At 42.7% G+C, this 18,890-nt stretch overlaps 1 protein-coding gene across 1 annotated transcript in view; it reads right to left on the minus strand.

The window, feature by feature from the left end:
* Positions 1 to 9,684: 9,684 nt before the first annotated feature.
* Positions 9,685 to 18,890, minus strand: part of eif2b3 (eukaryotic translation initiation factor 2B, subunit 3 gamma) — a 33,045-nt gene continuing 23,839 nt past the window's right edge. Inside the window, exons 9-12 of the mRNA XM_080503813.1 lie at positions 18,712 to 18,774; positions 18,418 to 18,566; positions 14,104 to 14,207; positions 9,685 to 9,935 (exon numbers count right to left, since the gene is read on the minus strand). Coding sequence (XP_080359939.1) covers positions 9,883 to 9,935; positions 14,104 to 14,207; positions 18,418 to 18,566; positions 18,712 to 18,774 — 369 coding nt within the window. The 3' untranslated portion in view covers positions 9,685 to 9,882. The remainder of the gene's footprint in view (positions 9,936 to 14,103; positions 14,208 to 18,417; positions 18,567 to 18,711; positions 18,775 to 18,890) is intronic.

Consider the following 18,890-nt stretch of genomic DNA (forward strand, 5'->3'; position numbering starts at 1 on the left):
ACTACATGGAGAGACATAGAATAAATAATGTTATTAATTTGGCTAAATAATAAACTCCACAGTGAATATCCCCAGAAACTCTAGAAATCATGCAAGCTGTCTTTTCTTTTCTTGTTTTGAATATATCTGTCCGTCTTTAATTCGTCTTTGCTCAATTGCGAACTCAATGCAGCAAGTGGGACATTAAACAGAAAAGCACACCCGGATAAAATGTCATTGTAATTGTTGTCTACGAATAAACGAGCGTAGACAGAGAGTCGTGCCTTTTGAAGGACATCTTTCACCGTGTGAAGCCCGATAGAGTCAATCGGGCACAAACATTTGAAGTATTAATCATGTTTAGGTGATAAAACAGCAGTCAGGTGTGTGTGATTTAGATCCATTATTATTAACTCCCATGAAACAAGAATCCCACGGTGTATCAGCACGTCTGAAATATCGGTTCATAGAAGGATCAGTGGTCATTTTCCATCGCGGTCATAGATGTACGGTACCTCCTGCTTGAAAAACGGAGCGCGGCTCACAGACTGGCACCGCCTGGTTCTCCGCTCTGCTGGGACCGGCCACAGCTTTCCCGGATTGGGTTGGGCCGGGTCGAGGCAAACAGGGAAACAGGCAGCTGGAAATGGGAGCTAATGTGGAATGTGAGGAATTGGGTTGTGTGGTAGGGGGGCCCCTTCAAGCCTAACAAACTCAGGGAGGTCCGAGGCCTGGTCTGGAGGCCTTGGATAAATAAACCATCGGAGATGACCATGCGCTGAGCAGATATCTGCCATCACACCTCCCCTGCCTCCAAACACAACCCGCCCATTCTCTCCCTCCTTCACCTCTCCTTTGTCTCACATGATCCCTCTTCCTGTTTCCTCTCTTTATCATCTCCCTAATTCATCCCCCCTTCTTTTCTTATCTCCTCGTCTCCTCTATTTCTATAAAATTTCATGTCTTTCTTCATTTTTTTTGTTTTGTTGAACCAACACCTCTATCCGTTTCACTTCGTCATCTGGTACTGTAGTCCCGTTCTGCCTTCTGCCTCTGCCCCCTCCTCCCTATCTCCATTCCTCCATTTCATCTCTCCCCAGTGACTCCATCCATCCAGCCGTTCATCCATGCATGGCTGGCCGTCGGTCCGGGGTTCTGTATGTGCTATAGGCAGAGCCACGGAACCGCTCTGGCACTCAGCCGTCTCACAACAGCAGAGACGCCGGGCCGGTCAGGCCCAGATCGTGTTTATTTTTGAAGACAGAGGTTTTTCAAGACTTCGTTTCGTGTTTTTCCTCTCGCAAGCTATAAGTATAGGCGGAAGGCTGTGAGGGAGAGACGGCGTAACCTCACAGAGGTTGTCAAAAAGCCACCAAAGAAGCTGTACCAACATGTTGGATGCAAACATTTAAACCTTTTTAGAAATATCACGGGAACATTTGGCGCCGTTGAAAAATGGAAACACGATTTCACGAGTGAAGATCTAAAACACGGTCACATTATCCTTTCGGTAACCTCTGCATCACATTTCAAAATATCACAAGACTATGTTGTAAAAATAGTTTTGAGGATCTCGACCATGAAAATTATGAAGATGCATCACACTGGTGCTCATTTGACCACTGATATCTATTCCTCGATATTAACGCACCACATTGATGCAAATAATAACTGAATGATCATTATGCACTGTGCTAACTACTGATAGCAAATCCTATCTTGCTCATTAACAGCAAATTGTATTGTAGAACTCAAAGAAATTTTTGGTGAGTTTGCAGATATAGTCAGGCATAAAACGGCACATGATCATGTTAATATTTGTTGATGTTAAAATTTCAGACATGATATCTTGACATAGCGCACATTGACTCACGATGTATGAAAAAGTTTTCCAAAGCTAAAATAAGTAAACCTCTGTGTCCAAATATGTAAAGTTTATGAACAAAGTACAAGGAGAGGATATTTGATCCCAGTCTGCAGTGAAGACCGAGGCGCTTTTAAAACGATATAATCACTAAGCAGCCTGAACATTGATGGAGGTGAAATGATGATGATAGTTTTTAACCGTTCATTTCACCCTGTGTGTACTTTTTCTACGTGTGAGGTCAATTTAAAATAATTACAATATTGCAAAACACTTCAAAGCAGCGCAACATCACATCGAGCTCTTAATAAAAGACCAAACCTTCGCCACAAAGTACCCTGGAAAAAAGAAACGTGGGGGGTGGGGTGTGGGTGGGGGGGGGGTATTATAAACACATTTGGGGTCAGATCCAAATGAATAACAAACTAAATATCTTCCTTTGTGTGGTTTGAGTAGATTGCCACGTAACTATTTTATTTCCTCATGTCTCGCATCTGAAGATCACAAAGTTATCGTGCATATTTTCTTTGGGAAATAAAACTGCAACGGTTCTTACATCTCGACAAGTCTTTAATTACAGAAGATTGCCAGATAGTGGTGAGAAGGCAGAAAGTTGCGTTGAGCACCTCTGTCAGCCGAGAGCTGCCACCCACAGACTCACACAAGATTAATTATGATAATGCATTTCTTTACCCCTTTGTCATCCTAATGAATGGTTGCCTTTCTGGGGGAAAACACACAGAACACAGGCAGAGACATAGAAACACACTTTTCTTTAAGTCTTTGTTTGTGCGGTTGTAACAGAGGCATTGTCAGACGCAGCGAGCAGGTGGTACCGAGAACTCAGACCTGTTGCTTTAAAAGAAGGAGCAGAGACCCACAAGTGTGAGCGTGCATATGTAAACATGGCTCTGAAATGGTGTGGCTCTCTCTCTTTTCTTTTTTTTTTTTTAGATGCCACACTGGTTGGATTCAGAAATTAAAAGTGTTATCAGTATAGTACTGATAGTACTTTGTCTCTGCTTATTTTGTCTTTCCCAATGCAATATATAGGAAAACTAGATATGCCTTTTTTGTTTTTGGTTTATCACTCGCAATTCTGCACTTTCTGTAAATGATTACAGTCAACAGAAGAAATGTGACTGTGATGAGGTGGTATATAGTTTACAGTGGAATAAACAAAACAAAACAAAATTGAACCTCAGTAAACTGCAGATTTTACAGTATATTTACCTTCTCTCCAATAAAGCTGTTTTCGTCAACGTCTATATTTAACAACTATATATGTCATTAAAACCGATTCTAGTTCATCTCCCTGAAATGAACCTCCTTTCCGAGTCAACAAAGTCTCTGATTGACTGTTCTTTATAAATCACAACAGTGTGGAGATGTTTCCAGACGGCTCACCAACGATGGCATGTAGAGAAGTGTGTCTGCGACGTGCTGACTGCTAGAAAAGGATCAAAATAAGCTAATTGAAGGTGTGAAAACTCACAAACGTGCAGATTTAAAAATTTTTACGTGAGATATTTCCCTGCAGTTGGAAGTTGAGCCCAGTAAATGACAGGATATTTGAAATGCAGACGTGTATTTTTTTCGATGCATATATTTTTAATTCTTCCATTTATCTGTGGAAAACAAAGCATTACATGTCATTTCTTTTGAGATGAGTGAGAGTTTGAGGAGGGGAGGTTGTTGAAAATAAATCCAGAGGCTTTCCTCTTTAGTAGGAAGATATCAGTGGAATTCTTTGGAATCAACTTTATTGATGTGTCCTTTCAAAAACTCTACCTGGCTGCTCACATTTTGGAGAGGATTTTGAAACCGGCCATTTGAAACAGAAACCCTGTTTGTAGCTCCAGTTATAAACACTCAGCTAATAAGGGTACAAGTAAGAAAAAAGAAAGAAAAAAAAAAGGGGGGGGCGCATCGGAGGGTGTAAAGAAGGTCTGTCTTTCTATTTCACTGCAGAAAATGTGATGCGGCTCAAACAGCCACTGAATGTTTAGTTAATTAGTCAGGAAGAGTCGAGGTCTGCAGTGACAGGCGGCAATATCTGGCTTAGTGTGTCACTTAGGTTGTTACCCCTTACATGGCACACACACACACACACACACACACACACACACACACACACACACACACACACACACACACACACACACACACACACACACACACACACACACCTCGTTGGTGGAGCAACTGTTGTATCTAAAGCTTGTAAAAAAGAGTGTTTGTGTGTGTGTGTGTGTGTGTTGAGATGTTTGAGCAAGCGATGGTGTGGAGGTGGAGGTAGTGGGGGTGGAGTAGTGGGGGCGGGGGTGGGGGGGGATCTTGAAAGGTAGTGTGTGTGGAAAAAAAAAAGAAAGGAGGGAGGGAAGGAGGGAGGGAGTATATTCATTTGTGGCCGGAGAACACAGAAGACAAATTGAGGAAGTGTTGTGCTAATGTGCAGGGGTCAGCAGCAAACACACGCAGGTTTCTGACTGACTGCCACTTGGGTGGCCTGCCCTCTCTCTCTCTCTCTCTCTCTCTCTCTCTCTCTCTCTCTCTCACCCACAATCAGCCCTCAAGCCATGAAGCCACCCATCTACTCAGGCAGCACCACCCCAGTGCTCCAACCCCGACCCACCCCTCTGTTCGTCACACACTTTCTGCACGTACCTCCCACCCAATCCCTCTGCGCTTAATATGTTTAATACTTCCACTGATCTGGAGCGCAATCCTGATGTGTGCAGCGGCAGTGTGCTGATGGGTGCAAACTAGGTCTTTACCGACGTCACTAAGTGATCAGAAATGATGAAATAAAGCAAGATGCTCTCAGTAAACAAGCCCTTTTGCAGGCCACAAAAGAGCTATTTCAAGGAATTCTTCTTTTAGGATGTCATGAAATCTGTCAAATCAAAATGTTATTAATATATGAAACCAACCAGAATGACAGGGAATGTCACATTTTATAGATGGGATTTCTTTAAAAGGGCTGTAAAACCTTATTGTCTATATGTCCTTTAATATATACTGTTATTTACAAGAAAGACTGAGGCTGAGGAGTTGTGCACTCGTCACGTTTCTTCAAATCCTCAGGCAGCATCTGCCTCTATTCACCATGTTTTCTGCGGCTCTCACCAATTTATCACTAGAAGGTTAACCAAATAAGGAAATCTTTGAATTTACATTCTCGCCTTCATCGACTCCTTCTGTGTCTCACACATCTATAATCTGTTGAAGCTCGGTCCAGTTCCTCCCCGACGTTACGATGTTCAAAGTGAAAAAAATCCCAGCGATTTCCACCCCAAACCCATCAGTTTTAAATATGAGGTATTTCTAAAACCTTTGGTATTTCCATTAAAGGCAGATTTGATTATGATGGATTTGACCACTGCTTCGGAGGTTTTAATGTGGTTTGTTTTCATGGACAAAACGCTCATTTCTGCTTCTAATTTGAATTGTTTTGGGGGGTTAAACTTCTTGTTTCACTTTGTAAATGAAAACTCAAGAACTAGTGACAGTAACTAGTTAGTAAGTGATCATTATTGAGAAATACAGTCAGAGTTATGACAGGTTCACTAAGCTCAATGGTTTTGTTGTGTGTGAAAACATCTGTTGTCGAGCTGCTGCCTTCCTCTTTCTTGCACTACGTTAGTATTGCAGTTTTGCCCAGAGCTGTGCTACTATTTCACTAAACCCCTGTTTACCCGAGGAAGAGCGCATCGTCTCACTGTGCGTAACAGTGAAATTAGAGCATTGTCTTCCCGCTAAGGGATTTAATTTGAGCTGAATTTATTATTTTCATAACAGGATTGACTCACGTTTAACAGCAATACTGTAATATTACAGTAATTAAGCTGTTCTTCACATACAAACAAGTTAAAAATTCTGCTGGAATGTGAAAAGTTTCTGAGATCAGGATGGACAGTTAGTGAAATACAAATGTTTCTATTCCTGCATGTTTAGCAACAAATAAACCAACTGTTATCAACTACTAACTTATTGATGAGTTGTACATTACTCCGCCGCACGATCCCAAAACTGGACTGTTGGATTCACAGACAGAACGATGTCTGTTCTAACATTATTCTAAGAAGTCGACAAAGTGGCTTAATTTATAACAATTTGTTGTCTCAAAGTTTTACTTAGAGTTTCAAACATGTAGTCTGAAAAATATATGGATTAACATTAAACCATTTAAAAGTTTTGTGATGCTGGAGCAGTTTTGAAACAAAGGGTTAAGTTATGTAACACATAAGGTCCCAAAACAATCCTGATGAATCAGCTGTTTACCTAGATGACATTTCAGAGCTGAGAGTGGCGTCCAACTGAAACGGCAGAAGAACCAAATGTTATTCTTCTCATGTTGGGGCGACGGCCTCGATGAAAAGTTGGCCTGTAACACTTGAAGCTGTAACTTCTCCCAGCAGGTGCAACAACGTGATTTGGTGGAACCGAACCTTTAAGCTACAAACCAGCTGTAGTTTTATTCGATAAATCCGAAGCTGTTGGAGGCACATGTGAGACACGAGATAGTGTCAGCGTCACACGTTCAGAAGTGTCATTTGACGCATGCATCTTGACTAAATGCATCAGATGCCGACAGCCTCTTGAACCGTCGCCAGTCAGCTTTGAGCCGTTTCCCAGACTCCATAAGGTTCCTGATGAGAAGCAGTCTGCCCAACTCCAGACCTCTGTCAGCTTTTATGTCTCACTCTGGAAAAAGTACACATTTCACACACACGTCCCAGGAAAAGAAAGAAAGAAAGAAAGAAAAAATGTCTTGCACAAGTTTAGATTATTGACCTAATAAACAAAGTCTAAAATGTCACAGCAAGTTTGAAACATCAAGTATTTATAAGCTACATTTAATCTTTGTTCAAACAAATCTTGTTGCCAGAAAAAAAAAAAAGAAAAGAAAAAAAGAGAGCAGCTGATGCTAATCTGCGCACGGCAGTGTTTCACTTCACACCTCACTTCTTTTCACGTTGGTGCAAGATGGGTTTGTTTGGGATGCATAATTGTATAAAAGATCTTCTCTCATGGATGTTTGAAAACTCCAAAAAAAAAAAAAAGCTTGCAAAGGAAATATGCATCTGGTGTTTGCATGTGTGCACACGTCTGGATTCACACTAGATGGTGTTGATTCGTCGGTGCAGGGGAGGAGGGGTGGAGGGGGGGCTGGGTTTAACAATGGTCACACACAGGTAGGCCTGCACACACATGTGGACGTGCACGAGCGACCACATGCGTGTGCTGGAGGGCGGGCTCAGCCCGAGGTGGTGGGACTCCGGGGTCTTTGTATAAATATACAACCCTCCACCCAAATGCACCCGGCTGCCAAATCTCGTCATGTGGTTGAGGAAAGAGGTCAGAGTGTAAAACTGCTGCAGAGGTCAACAGCCAGGAAAAAGGGGCACGGACAAGGTGAACCTTCAAAGTTCAACACGTCGTCACAGAGTGGCTGTTTGATGTGGAAAAGATCGCAGCGTTTAGATGACAGGGATTTTCAAATAGACCAAAAAGCGGATGTTTTTGTGTATGTAAAATTTAATACATTGGAAAAGCGACCTAGAGGTTGAGTCGTAGACATTCCTTCAGCTGAGTGTCAGAAGTTTAGTCGGGGAAGTAACTTGTTTAAGTAACTAATTTGAGATAAACCTTTATTGGGCAAGTGTTTGCCAGCCTTTATTATTTTCTCCAAACAAACTAGGATGACTTAAAGAAAATCACAGACGATTTAAAAACGCTAGTGTGTCGCTCACGGTAAAGACGGATGCTTTTCTTGGATGTGTAGGATTTTCCAAAATAAAGCGACTTCAGCTTGTTGTATAAACTCTGATGTGTTTTGCACAAGTCCACCTGATGGATCCATGCTTTTATCTTAAGACCTGTCGAGTTAAAGATACAAAAGTGAGTCTATTTAGGGGATATTTACAATATTTTCCGTAGTTGCAAATAACAAATTAGATTGTAGCGCAGTAGTGACTCAGACGAATCAACAAGTCTGTATGAACTTGAGAGCCGTTGAAATTTATACCTCATTTAATCATGAAATATGTGACGTTACACCAGCAGTCAGTTTTTATATTTATTTTTAAATAAATGGCATATAACATATCTTTTTTTTTTTTTACTTTTGTGGCTTCAAGAGCTTTGATATTCATGTAAATCAAATCGACTGAGATAAGCTGGCGTCAACAGGAGGCTGTTGTGGAAACACCTTTAACGTCTGCCAGGCGTTAGTTCCTCCAGTAAACAGGAGTCAAGTAAAGATACGACTAACTCAAACAGCTGAAGTGTCCTTGATCGATACACTGAAACCCAAAGTTCTGCCAGTGGAGGTTCAGCATTTGTCATGAAAGCTCTCTCCATTAGTGTGAGTGTGATGATGATGATGATGTAAAGCACTTGGGAGCAGATAGGAAGTTGTGGGGAAAAAAAAAAAAGAGTGCATGAAATCCATTAGCGATTAAATTCATAGCAGCTCTTCTGCTAACAGGAGTGACGTTCCAGTAAACTGTTGCTGTACGCCCACATATTCCAAACAACTAGTCTGTGGTTTGCTTTAAATCCAAAACATCTTCAAGAGGACGAAGTGAGATTCTGTCATGAAACAATGGAGGACGACTGGACATGTGACGAGGGACTGTTGTGTTCATAACACCCGGCAGCAGCCACTCACGTAGTAACTTTAGCCAATTTGAATGTAATAAAGCCAATAATGCAATAACTTGCCGAGCGTGCTGCGACACTTCCATCCACTATGTATGTTTTTGAAACAACAACAAAAAATTGGTTGTATATTGTACATTTCTAAAGTATTAATTTATATTATTGGCAAAATGTTATTTAAAAAAAAAAGAAGCCAAATTTCAGTTTTGACAGGTTCTGATATCTTTGGCTTCATTACATATAAAGAGTTGCTGGATGTGAACAGCATCTGGTGGAGTGACTGCTCCTTTATTTCTTCAGAAAATAAACGTTCCTTTCTTTTGTTTCTGTAACTTTAGGAGAAACAAATATTTTCCTCCATGGACGCCGAGCCGTACGACGGGATCCACACACACGAATTGAATTAACATGATATTGCAGTATTTGGCTCCTAAATGTAACCTGCTGTCAAGAACGACTATTAAGACGCCACGCTAACAGTCATTTCAATTACGTCTGTGTAATTGACCAACGGGCCCGTCTGAAGAAAAATGGAACACACACACACACACCCTTCGTGACTGAGGAACTCCAAACCTGTAATTAAAAAAAAATAAATAGAAAATCTCCAGTGAGGGAGAGCAATAAATCTCATGACAGTGAAGGGGAAGGGGAGATGAGAAGAAAGAGCGAAGGCGCGAGTCGGCTTCCTCCCTCTGCTGCGTCGGTGAGTGTGTGTGAGGGCGGGGTGTCTCTCAGTGTGAGCTGATACAAGATCAAGCTGGGTGGTCCAGGCCCTACACATACACCATTTTTGTGTACAAATAAACTAAAACCCCCCCACCCTGCTCGAATCATCCACCACACACACCATTGTGGTCTCCCCTCCCACAGTTTTCTTTTTTTTTTTTTAAATCCCTGGTCCTCACAGCTGCACACAGTTGTATATGCAAACACCCATGAAGACTCCAGCGTGTACGAGCTTGTGCTCCTCCCCTTGGAGCGGCGTAAATTAAGTAATTGAGTGTGACTATTAGGAAACAGTAATGATCCGGTAATAGCTGGTGTGGTGACATGATTACTGCGACTGACTGTCAGTCAAAAATGCTTCTGGTAAACGAGGCACGTCGCTGCGTGACAGAAATCTAACCACAAAAAAAAAAAAGATATTTACAAACATAGTGATTTGTGGCTTTTGGCTGACTTGTGTTTATTTGGACACAATGTACAAAAAAAAAGAAAAAACAAAAAAAATCTTATGAGGATAAGAGTGTACAGTGTCCCGGCGTCTGAACGGCCAATCAGCTCAGTGGTGGAGGAGGAGGAGGAGGTGGAGGGTTCGTCATCCTCTGGGTATTGCTGTTCTCTGATTGGTTCAAGAGAGGATATTCCTATTAGATCTCCATCAGCTGGTCCGTACCCACGATGACCTCGTTCGTCCGCTCAGCTGAAGGAAATACAAACAAGAAGGAAAATCAACGCCACTGCTGAACTTGATCCTCCCGGTGAAGCACCACATTATACCTGAGCAGCGTCCCGCCGACACTCAAACCCCGGCAACCGGATTTTTCATGACATCAGCAGCCATAATTCCTTTTGACAGAGTTGCTCACTCATTTTGGGATGAACATTTTGTGGCTTTCCCGATGATAAAAAGCTTTAAAGAGGGTATTCCAGCGTTATTCACAATATATGTTACAGTGCAAACCGCCTGTTAACTGAGGGAACAATGTTGAATCAACCTTACAACAGAAAGAAGGAGCAGACAGGTCGAGGCTGGAGTCCATAACTGCTATTCAAAATTGAAGCACAAATTAAATCTTCATGTTTCTCTGCTTTCAATATGCAATTTGACACCGTGTATTGGCCGTAAAACCTGAATAAAAATGTATGAAAAAAACACAAAGTAGCAGATTTGATCTGTTTTGCTCACAATGTTTCGACACAAGATGAAACAAGTGAAAACGTTTGTTCACTTTACCTCCGCAGGTTTCAAAACACCCTTTTTTTCCCCTTCTAATTTATGAATGGAAATAAATAAACCTTCCCATGACTGGAAGCAGTATGCTGTTCATGCTCCATGTGCGTGCGGGATCGTTTCAATACTGGAGATCTGTGACAGAGTTCATTAACCGTGGTGAGACTTTGGCCACTGTGACTGCAACCTGATCAACAGGACAGAGGGACGAACTGTAGAACTCAGAAAACCGAATCTGCTGGTTTAGTGTCCGGAGAGCCTCCTCCTCCTCCCCGCATCCCCGTTTCCCCTCCATCTCCGAGCCCCGGTGCTGATCCAAAGCAAACGGTGGCAGGGAGTTATGTTCCATCCACACAGACGGGTTTTAGTGTGAAGGAATCTGCTGCTCAGAATGGGGGGGGGGCAATGGAGCATGGGACAGCCAGGCAGGAGGGACAGGAGAGAAAGGTAGGAAAGGTTCCTCAATGTGGTTCCAGAAGATTTGTGTGAAACAAATACAGTTTTGTAGATGTATGATAATGTATGCTAATGTGTTTCCAGCTCTTCTACAACTCGTCACCATTCATCAAGCGACTGACCATTTTTAGTCGCCAATTACTCTTCGCTGATGGTGATTGTAAACAACCTCGATATGTTCTGCCACTCTTTCTTCCCGTCACTTCACCTGATCCACACACTCAAACTGGAAATATGTTGAATAACCTGCGAGAAAACACGCCTGAGCAAAAGCCTTTCGTACATAAATTCAGTGCATGACATCAAACGCATAATAAAACATGAATGACTTTGGTCTCTTGTAATCTTGTTGCATATTAATGGCGTTTTACATTGAAACATCGGTGACGGAGCATTTCAACCGACGCACCGCGAAGGGTTCCAAATAAAGAGGAAGAGTAGAAAGAGTAATAAGAACTGGTAAGGAAATTAATTTATAATGACTTAGTTTACAATGAGATCAAAGTGAGCAGGAATTTAGGAAAAAAAAATTAAAAACCCCCACCATGAACACGGGTATATGGACAATGTTTTAGAGAGTCGATGTGAGGAAGTTGGTGGTTTTTCTTTGCATCAGCAGTATGAAAGCGAGGATGTATTTGTCTGTCAGCGGCATAAAGGCGTGTGTCTTTTAAGTATATACACCTGATGGATCTGTGTGTGTGTGTGTGTGTGTGTGTGTGTGACTGTCAGGGTGGTCCCTGGCTGCCAGCAGCTTCAGCAGTGAGGTGGGAGTGTAATGTCTTTAGCAGCTCGACCGGCAGCCAGAGGCCGTCCGGTGCTTTCTTCCACGTCAGCGTCGCAGTGAGGAGAGGGAGATTATCTTCACAAGTATTAAATCATTGATTCTATTACTCTGCTTTGTAATGAGCTTTGTTATTGGGCTTTTTTGTTGTTGTTTTTTTAACCTTTTCTTGCATGGTGCGCCATATCATCCACATGTTAATGTGGAGAATGTTTGAGGCCTCTATAATCAATAATACATCTTGAAGCAGATTTTCAAAGACGTAAATGACATTTTGAGTGGATCTAACAAACGTTGTACAGACTTCAACAAAACAAAGAGGTAATCTGCACCGTTTATCTTTTTGTTTATTACCATAATGGCAGAACGAGCCGCACAGTGGGGTGGTGGTTCGCCCTGCTGCGTCACAGTGAGGAGGTCTCCGGTTCGAGTCCAGCTGACCTTGACCTTGAGTCTGAGGCACCCGGGTTTGATTACAGATTGCTGCAGAAGAGAGCCTCCTGCATAAAAACTAATCAAGCCTCTAATTTGTCATGAGTTCTCTTGAACAAGAGACGGCTGACGACATTACTGATATTATAAACGTTAATGCAATGAAGGATTGCAAAGCCAACTTAAATGCAATGATGGACGTTTTAACTCTTTGGTTCCTGCTTTACTTGATATTTTTCCTTTCCCTCATTTTAAAATGTAAATAATTTGTTTCCACAGTGAATATTAGGATAAACAGACTGGTCTGATACAGATATTCACCAAAAACCCTCGAAAAATGAAATTTGGACTGTCTGACTAACCTTGAATCCTGTTTGCTGTATAATGTCCTCAATCTGAATGAAAATGTCAAATAAGCAAGGCGAGACAGTGAAGATTCATATTCCCACAGAGAGACACGGCTGTGCCACCAAACCGTGGCTTTACAGTGGATGCAAAACAATTATGCAACATGCGGTCCGGGCTTCCATTGTTCGATCGCCGAATGTTTACAACGCTCCCCACAAGGCAAAAGCAAATCTGGCAGAACTGCTGAAGCCAGAAAGAGTTTTGTGGCTCACTGGATTCTCCAAAAGGCCTCGACTGTTTCCTGCATCTTAACCTGAGTTTAGCTCAAATTCACACTGTTGTTACTTAGAGCACCCTGTTGTTCACTCAATTAGGCTGCCCAGTCTGCTCGTCCAGCTCGCTCTCTTTCACTATAAGTGTGTATGTGTGTGTGTGTGTGTGTAGCTGGAGGCCGCTGCTGTTGAATTCCGGGTGGTCCTGTTCTGGCCCTGCTCTCTAACCTCTCGATCAATGTGACACACACACACACACACACACGCACGCACGCACGCACGCACGCACGCACGCACGCACGCACGCACACACACACACACACAGGCATGCTTACATGTGGCTAACTTTCGGGACAAGGAGATTAAGAAATAAAAAAAAAATAAAAAATCTCTGACAAATCAGACTTTGGGATGAGAAAAAAAACAAAACTTTCCAAAAAACGGATACCACACACATACATGAACAACTTCACTGAGTCAGCTGCAAAGAAATCTACTGGAGGAGTAGAAGAACACAAAAAAAATTACTTGCATAAATGGAGTTACTGGTATTTTGTCTTTTTTTATATTTTCATTTGCCAAAAATGTGAGAGTTGCCTTGAAGAAGAAAAAAGTCATATTCAAACAAATGACTGTTAAAAACCAAAAAAGCAGTCATCAGGATAAATATGACTATATGAGCAGCAAATAAGAGGTAGTGTTTCATTGTAATCACATTACATTTACTTTGATGCAAGGCATCGGGAATGGCTGTCATGCAAGGTGCTCGAATTTGAATGTTCAAATTAGACCTCGTATGAAGGACGATTATATCCTTAAGGCTTCATTTTCGACTCCATGGAGCCAAAGACAGCAGCCGCGGCGTGCTGGTGTTATTTATACGTCTTATTTCGAGCGGTAAACCCATTTTCACCTGAGACCTGGAGCTGGGTTTCTCAAAAGGAGCTCATAAATCCAGGAGAATGACGCCAGAGGACTTATTTCTCACATTCCGATGCAAATCAGTGGAAATTTCATTGCACAGTACAGTTTTGTAGAATGTGCCTGTATTTTGTTTTCAATATTTCTTGTATTGCAATACTTTTATGCTGTTTATATTTACTCTGCTTTAACGGATCAGTATAAGGAAGCAAATGCCTCATGCGGGTAAAAAACACTGAATGATTTGAGCCTCTTTCCATTTGGGTTGCTGTTGTCACTTTTCTAATAGGCACACACACAATAAAAGCTTTAAAACATAAAGAAAATCACCTCACAACTTGATGAGTCACACAAATTAAACAAGTGTCACACATTTTATTGGACATGCGATACACAAATAGTGTGTGTGTGTTTGTGTTCTCACCTTCTGCTTCGATCCGCTGCTCGTTTCCCACCAGGCAGTATTTGAGGTCGGCTCCTCTGCCAATGACAGCGTTGCTGCAGATTACGCTGCCTTGAATGTTGCACCTGGAAAACACACGTATGCAGGACATGAAGTACAATTTCTGCAAATAATTCATACTTAAATCGATCCATTCATGTGTTAAATTGAGGTTTCTTCTTCGCGCTTGACTTTCACATGCACCTCAGACAAACGCATCGATGCAATGAATTGTAAGATTAAAAAATTCGGCTTTCCCGTTATATGATCCTGTCGGACTGGCCGGCCAACAGTGAGCACTGGTCTTGAAGAGAACAGGAAGGCAACAAACTGTGGTGAAGGCAGAGCCTCTTGTCTTTATTACAGAGGCTTTAAGAAAAAAAAAACGATTTTCCACATTTTAGTTACGTTATGCTGCCTTTTGTACGTATGCAACGCTGACTTCTTTTTTTGCCTCATCTCGAGCAATTTGAGATTTAGATTTAAGCTGCTGCCACAAAAAATGTTGACGCAATTATCTGTTTTGTTAATATATATTTTGCGGGGCGTGAGAAAAGTGTCACTATGTTTGGTTGGAGAGCACGATTGTAAAACGTATAAACAGTGCCTCCATTGTCTCTTTGAGCTTTAACAAAATGCTTTACCTTAGAGTTGAATAAAACAAGTTCTCCTCGGTTATACTATGAAAAATGTCCCATGAATCCCAGTCAGTTCTGAATATGTACATCTTATGCACCTGAAAGGGCCAGAAACAGTGGCTCATTAAGTGTTCAAACATGATTTTTCAGCTTGGTCCTTGGCTTCCCGGGGCCTTAAGTACACACAAACAGGCGCGTGTACACAGCAGAGATCATTCATGCAGTACTGGGAGCTGCCCAGTAAAACGCGCGGCCCTCCACGGCCGGCTGCTGGACGCTTCCTCGCTAACTATCCCCCCCCCCCCCCCCCCCCCCCCCCCCCCCCCGTCCAGGATTTCCCACACCTGCTCCGAAAACAACCAATCAAGTGAACCTAATGACACGACCGTCACCATTTATATAAAGAAACAACAGCCGCCCGGGCTGTGTGCTGGTTGAGATGTTGTTGGCCCCGTGCCGCCGTCCCACCTGAGCCGGCAGCGCCCACCCCCGCCGCGCAGCCTCACATTCAGCCAAACCATCGCCATAAAACTCTGAGGGAGAGACACACAGTCGGTCTTGTGTGTGTCCTCCACCGACTTCACTGTGAAGGGTGTGTATGCGCGAGTGTGCACGGGATGGAGGGTGTGTGTGTGTGTTTCGGTAGCTCGGGAAGCCCAGTGGAGAGCACATGTTGGTCTTGCCCAGGCAGTGACGCACACACACTTGGCCCTGTGCGTCTCACACACACACACACACACACACACACACACACACACACACACACACACACACACACACACACACACACACACACACACACACACACACACACACACACACACACACACACACACACACACACACACACACACACACACACACACACACACACACACACACAGGTTTGTATTGGCCCATTCTGTTCAGGTGGTTTGGCCTTGAGGGAGAGAGTGAGAAAGGAGTGTGTGCGTGTATGTGTGTGTTTAAGTGACTACCTAGGAGGTGGTGGTGGTGGCTGGTGATGGGAGATTACAAGATTCGGAGTTTTGTAACATTAGAGAGAAAGAGAGAAAGAGAGAGCGAGAGAAAGAAAGAGAGAGAGAGAGAGAGAGAGACCACCAAAGAAGCCTCGGAGCTGCAACACCACTAATTACTAACACCAGGGCTCCTCCTTGCCATGACCCCCCCACCCCCTCCCCCCCACCCTCTTGATCTCACACACACACACACACACACACACACACACACACACACACACACACACACACACACACACACACACACACACACACGCGTCAACCCCCACCTCCTGTGCCAACGCCCCCCCCCCCCCCATAAAGTTGACCCCGACTATCCCCCTTCCCAAACACGCAGCGCTTTGTCAACAAGCTCTGGTCAGCTCCAAACAAAGAGACCAGAAATGCGAGGGGTTTCTGCGACATGGCTGGGGTCTACTAATCCCCTCATACTAGCTCTTTCTTTCCCTTCTTTCTCCTTCCTTCTTATGTCCTCAAAGCCAGAAAAGAAAGAATTGCAATTTCTTTCTTTTCTTGCACTTGCTTGCTTTCCCTCTCACTTCTTTCTTCCCTTCTCCCGTCTCCCCTCATTCTTTCATGCCTTTGTGCGTGCACCTACATGGGCATGATGAGGGTCCCCATGCCGGCTGGCCGGGCTCCCTGAAAGGCTTAAGAAGAGATGGCGAGAGACAGAAAGAGAAGGGAGATGGTGTTGAGGCCATGGCGAAGAAAAAAAAGAGAGGGATGAGTAAGAAAGTGAGGGGGGGGGGGGCTGCAAAAGAGCCTATGAATGAGTGCATTAAAATCCAGACTCGAGGCCAAGATGAGTCTCTTACCAGCAGGATTTCGGGCTCACAGGTCAATCGACATGCTAATTCTACAGTAGCTAGCGATTAGATCAAACGCTGCTGTGCAGCAATGCTGCTTCACTGGGATTATTTGTCTCTTCAAGTCAAGTCGTACTTCCATAATCTGTCTAATATATTTGGATGAGATGAGAGTTAAGTTAAGACGCGGCACGTGGACACATTTAAGTGCATTCTTTGGTAATTTGACGGCTTCTGGAACTTCAAACGGCCGGGAAAATTAAATGATTAACAGTCTCACAATATAAACAGGAAGCTGGGTTCACGTTTGCAGACGTGAAGAAATGTCTCTAACTAATGAGCCAGTTATTCTCATCAATCATGTAACCTTTTTACACCCCCCTCCCGCCCCTCCAAAAAGAGTAAAATACTGGTATTTGATTAATGTGATCTGGATAACTCACACAATCAGACCAGAGCTGAATGACTCTCTAATAGAGGACGCCGTTCCATAAATTCTTCAACCAGTGGGAAACCGGGTATTGGTGGGTAAATTAGGTGCTAAATGAAATATATGGATGTTGTGTGTTTCACTTCAGCGACTCTGTGTTTGTTTGGAACTGGTCTCTGGCTGGTTGCACACCAATAGATGCATTGTTAACTCAGCGATCCCTGTTTGACCTCACAGAGCACAGAAAACAAAACCTGTTACACCTCCTATCAACGGACACACACACACACACACACACACACACACACACACACACACACACACACACACACACACACACACACACACACACACACACACACACACACACACACACACACACACACACACACACACACACACACACGCACACACGCACACACGCACACACACGCGCGCACAATGGATCACCAAGAAATCCAAATAGAGTGAATGATTGTTCGACGTACCTTAATTTGTTTGTGACAACGCCAACAAATGAAGGCAAACAATAAACAGTCGAGTGTCAATGTTATGAATGAATACATTTCAAGTCTGAATAAAAAAAAGTTAAAATCAAAGAAATGTATTGTAGCTGACCGATGTGCACTACACACTACTCAAGTAAAAAGCACAGTATGATATTACTTAATGAGAACTACAGTTTTCTGAAATTAAGAAATTGACTTCATGTGGAGAAAGTATTGGGCCGAGTCGAGACGAACGGATTTATGAGTGAAGTAAAACAAAAATAAGAAAATAAAAACATTATCAATGAGTCGGGTACCTACTAACACACTGGAGACACTAATCTGTTTTTTGCAGACTTGTCCCAACAGGTGAAGAACAAACCAGCATCCAAACTGATTATTTACAGTTTTTTTAAAGGCCACTTTCTCACCATCACTGCATGTTACCCTGGAATAAATCAAAACTGAAACTTGCTGGTCTCTTTCATTATTTATATATTTTGAAGTAACTCTTTTCTTTCTGAGCACATACTTTTTTTTTTAATGAGAGTGAGGTGAACTCCAACCATTTATCTGGCTCCCATTTAGTAATGTGTAAAGGCTACAGATTTGAAACTGAAGACCGTTTGGTATTCTGAATCTTACCGCTAAATCACATGACACTGCATGGCTGTGTTTCAAACCGCGTTTCGACATTTGTGCTTCAAACCGTGAAAATTAATTCACATATTGCAGGGTGAGTTTTTAGTAATCCTCATAGAACACACTGACCAACTAAACTCTTCAAACAGGCATGATAAACTCAACATTTGCTTCAGTAACATGTTATATTTACAGGAGCTTATATGAAAGTGTTCACTTATATATATATATATATATAAAAACACGTGTGTGTGCAGATGTGTGTGTTCTCACCCTTCCTCGATGGTGACACCATGCATGATGATGGAGTTGGCGACTTTGACCTTCTCTTTTACCGTGGTGGAGTTTCCGATAGTGGATCTTTTGATGGAGGTTTTATCTGCTATCTGACAAAGAGCTCCGATGATGCTGTCTGATCCCATCTGAGAACAGAAAACGGATTTTTTTCAACAACAGAAAGAGGCGACAATAACAAAAAACTTTGATGGATTTCAGAAAAAAAAAAGGACAAGATACTCATGAAGAGGTAAAAGCAAGACGTCGACAACTGTTGAGGATTATTCCCACCTGACATCTCTCGGAAATGACGGCAGATGGATGAACTGCTGGTTCCTCAAACAGCTTTGGAGCCTGGGAGAAAATAACACGGCAGCAAAAAAAAAGATCCAATTCAGAACTAATAGAGTGATTACATCAGAGCTATTTTTCCCCCCATTTCAAACAGACCCTAAACAAATGTGACCGTA

This window comes from Blennius ocellaris, assembly GCF_963422515.1.
Source record: "Blennius ocellaris genome assembly, chromosome: 10".
Classification (NCBI taxonomy): Eukaryota; Metazoa; Chordata; class Actinopteri; order Blenniiformes; family Blenniidae; genus Blennius; species Blennius ocellaris.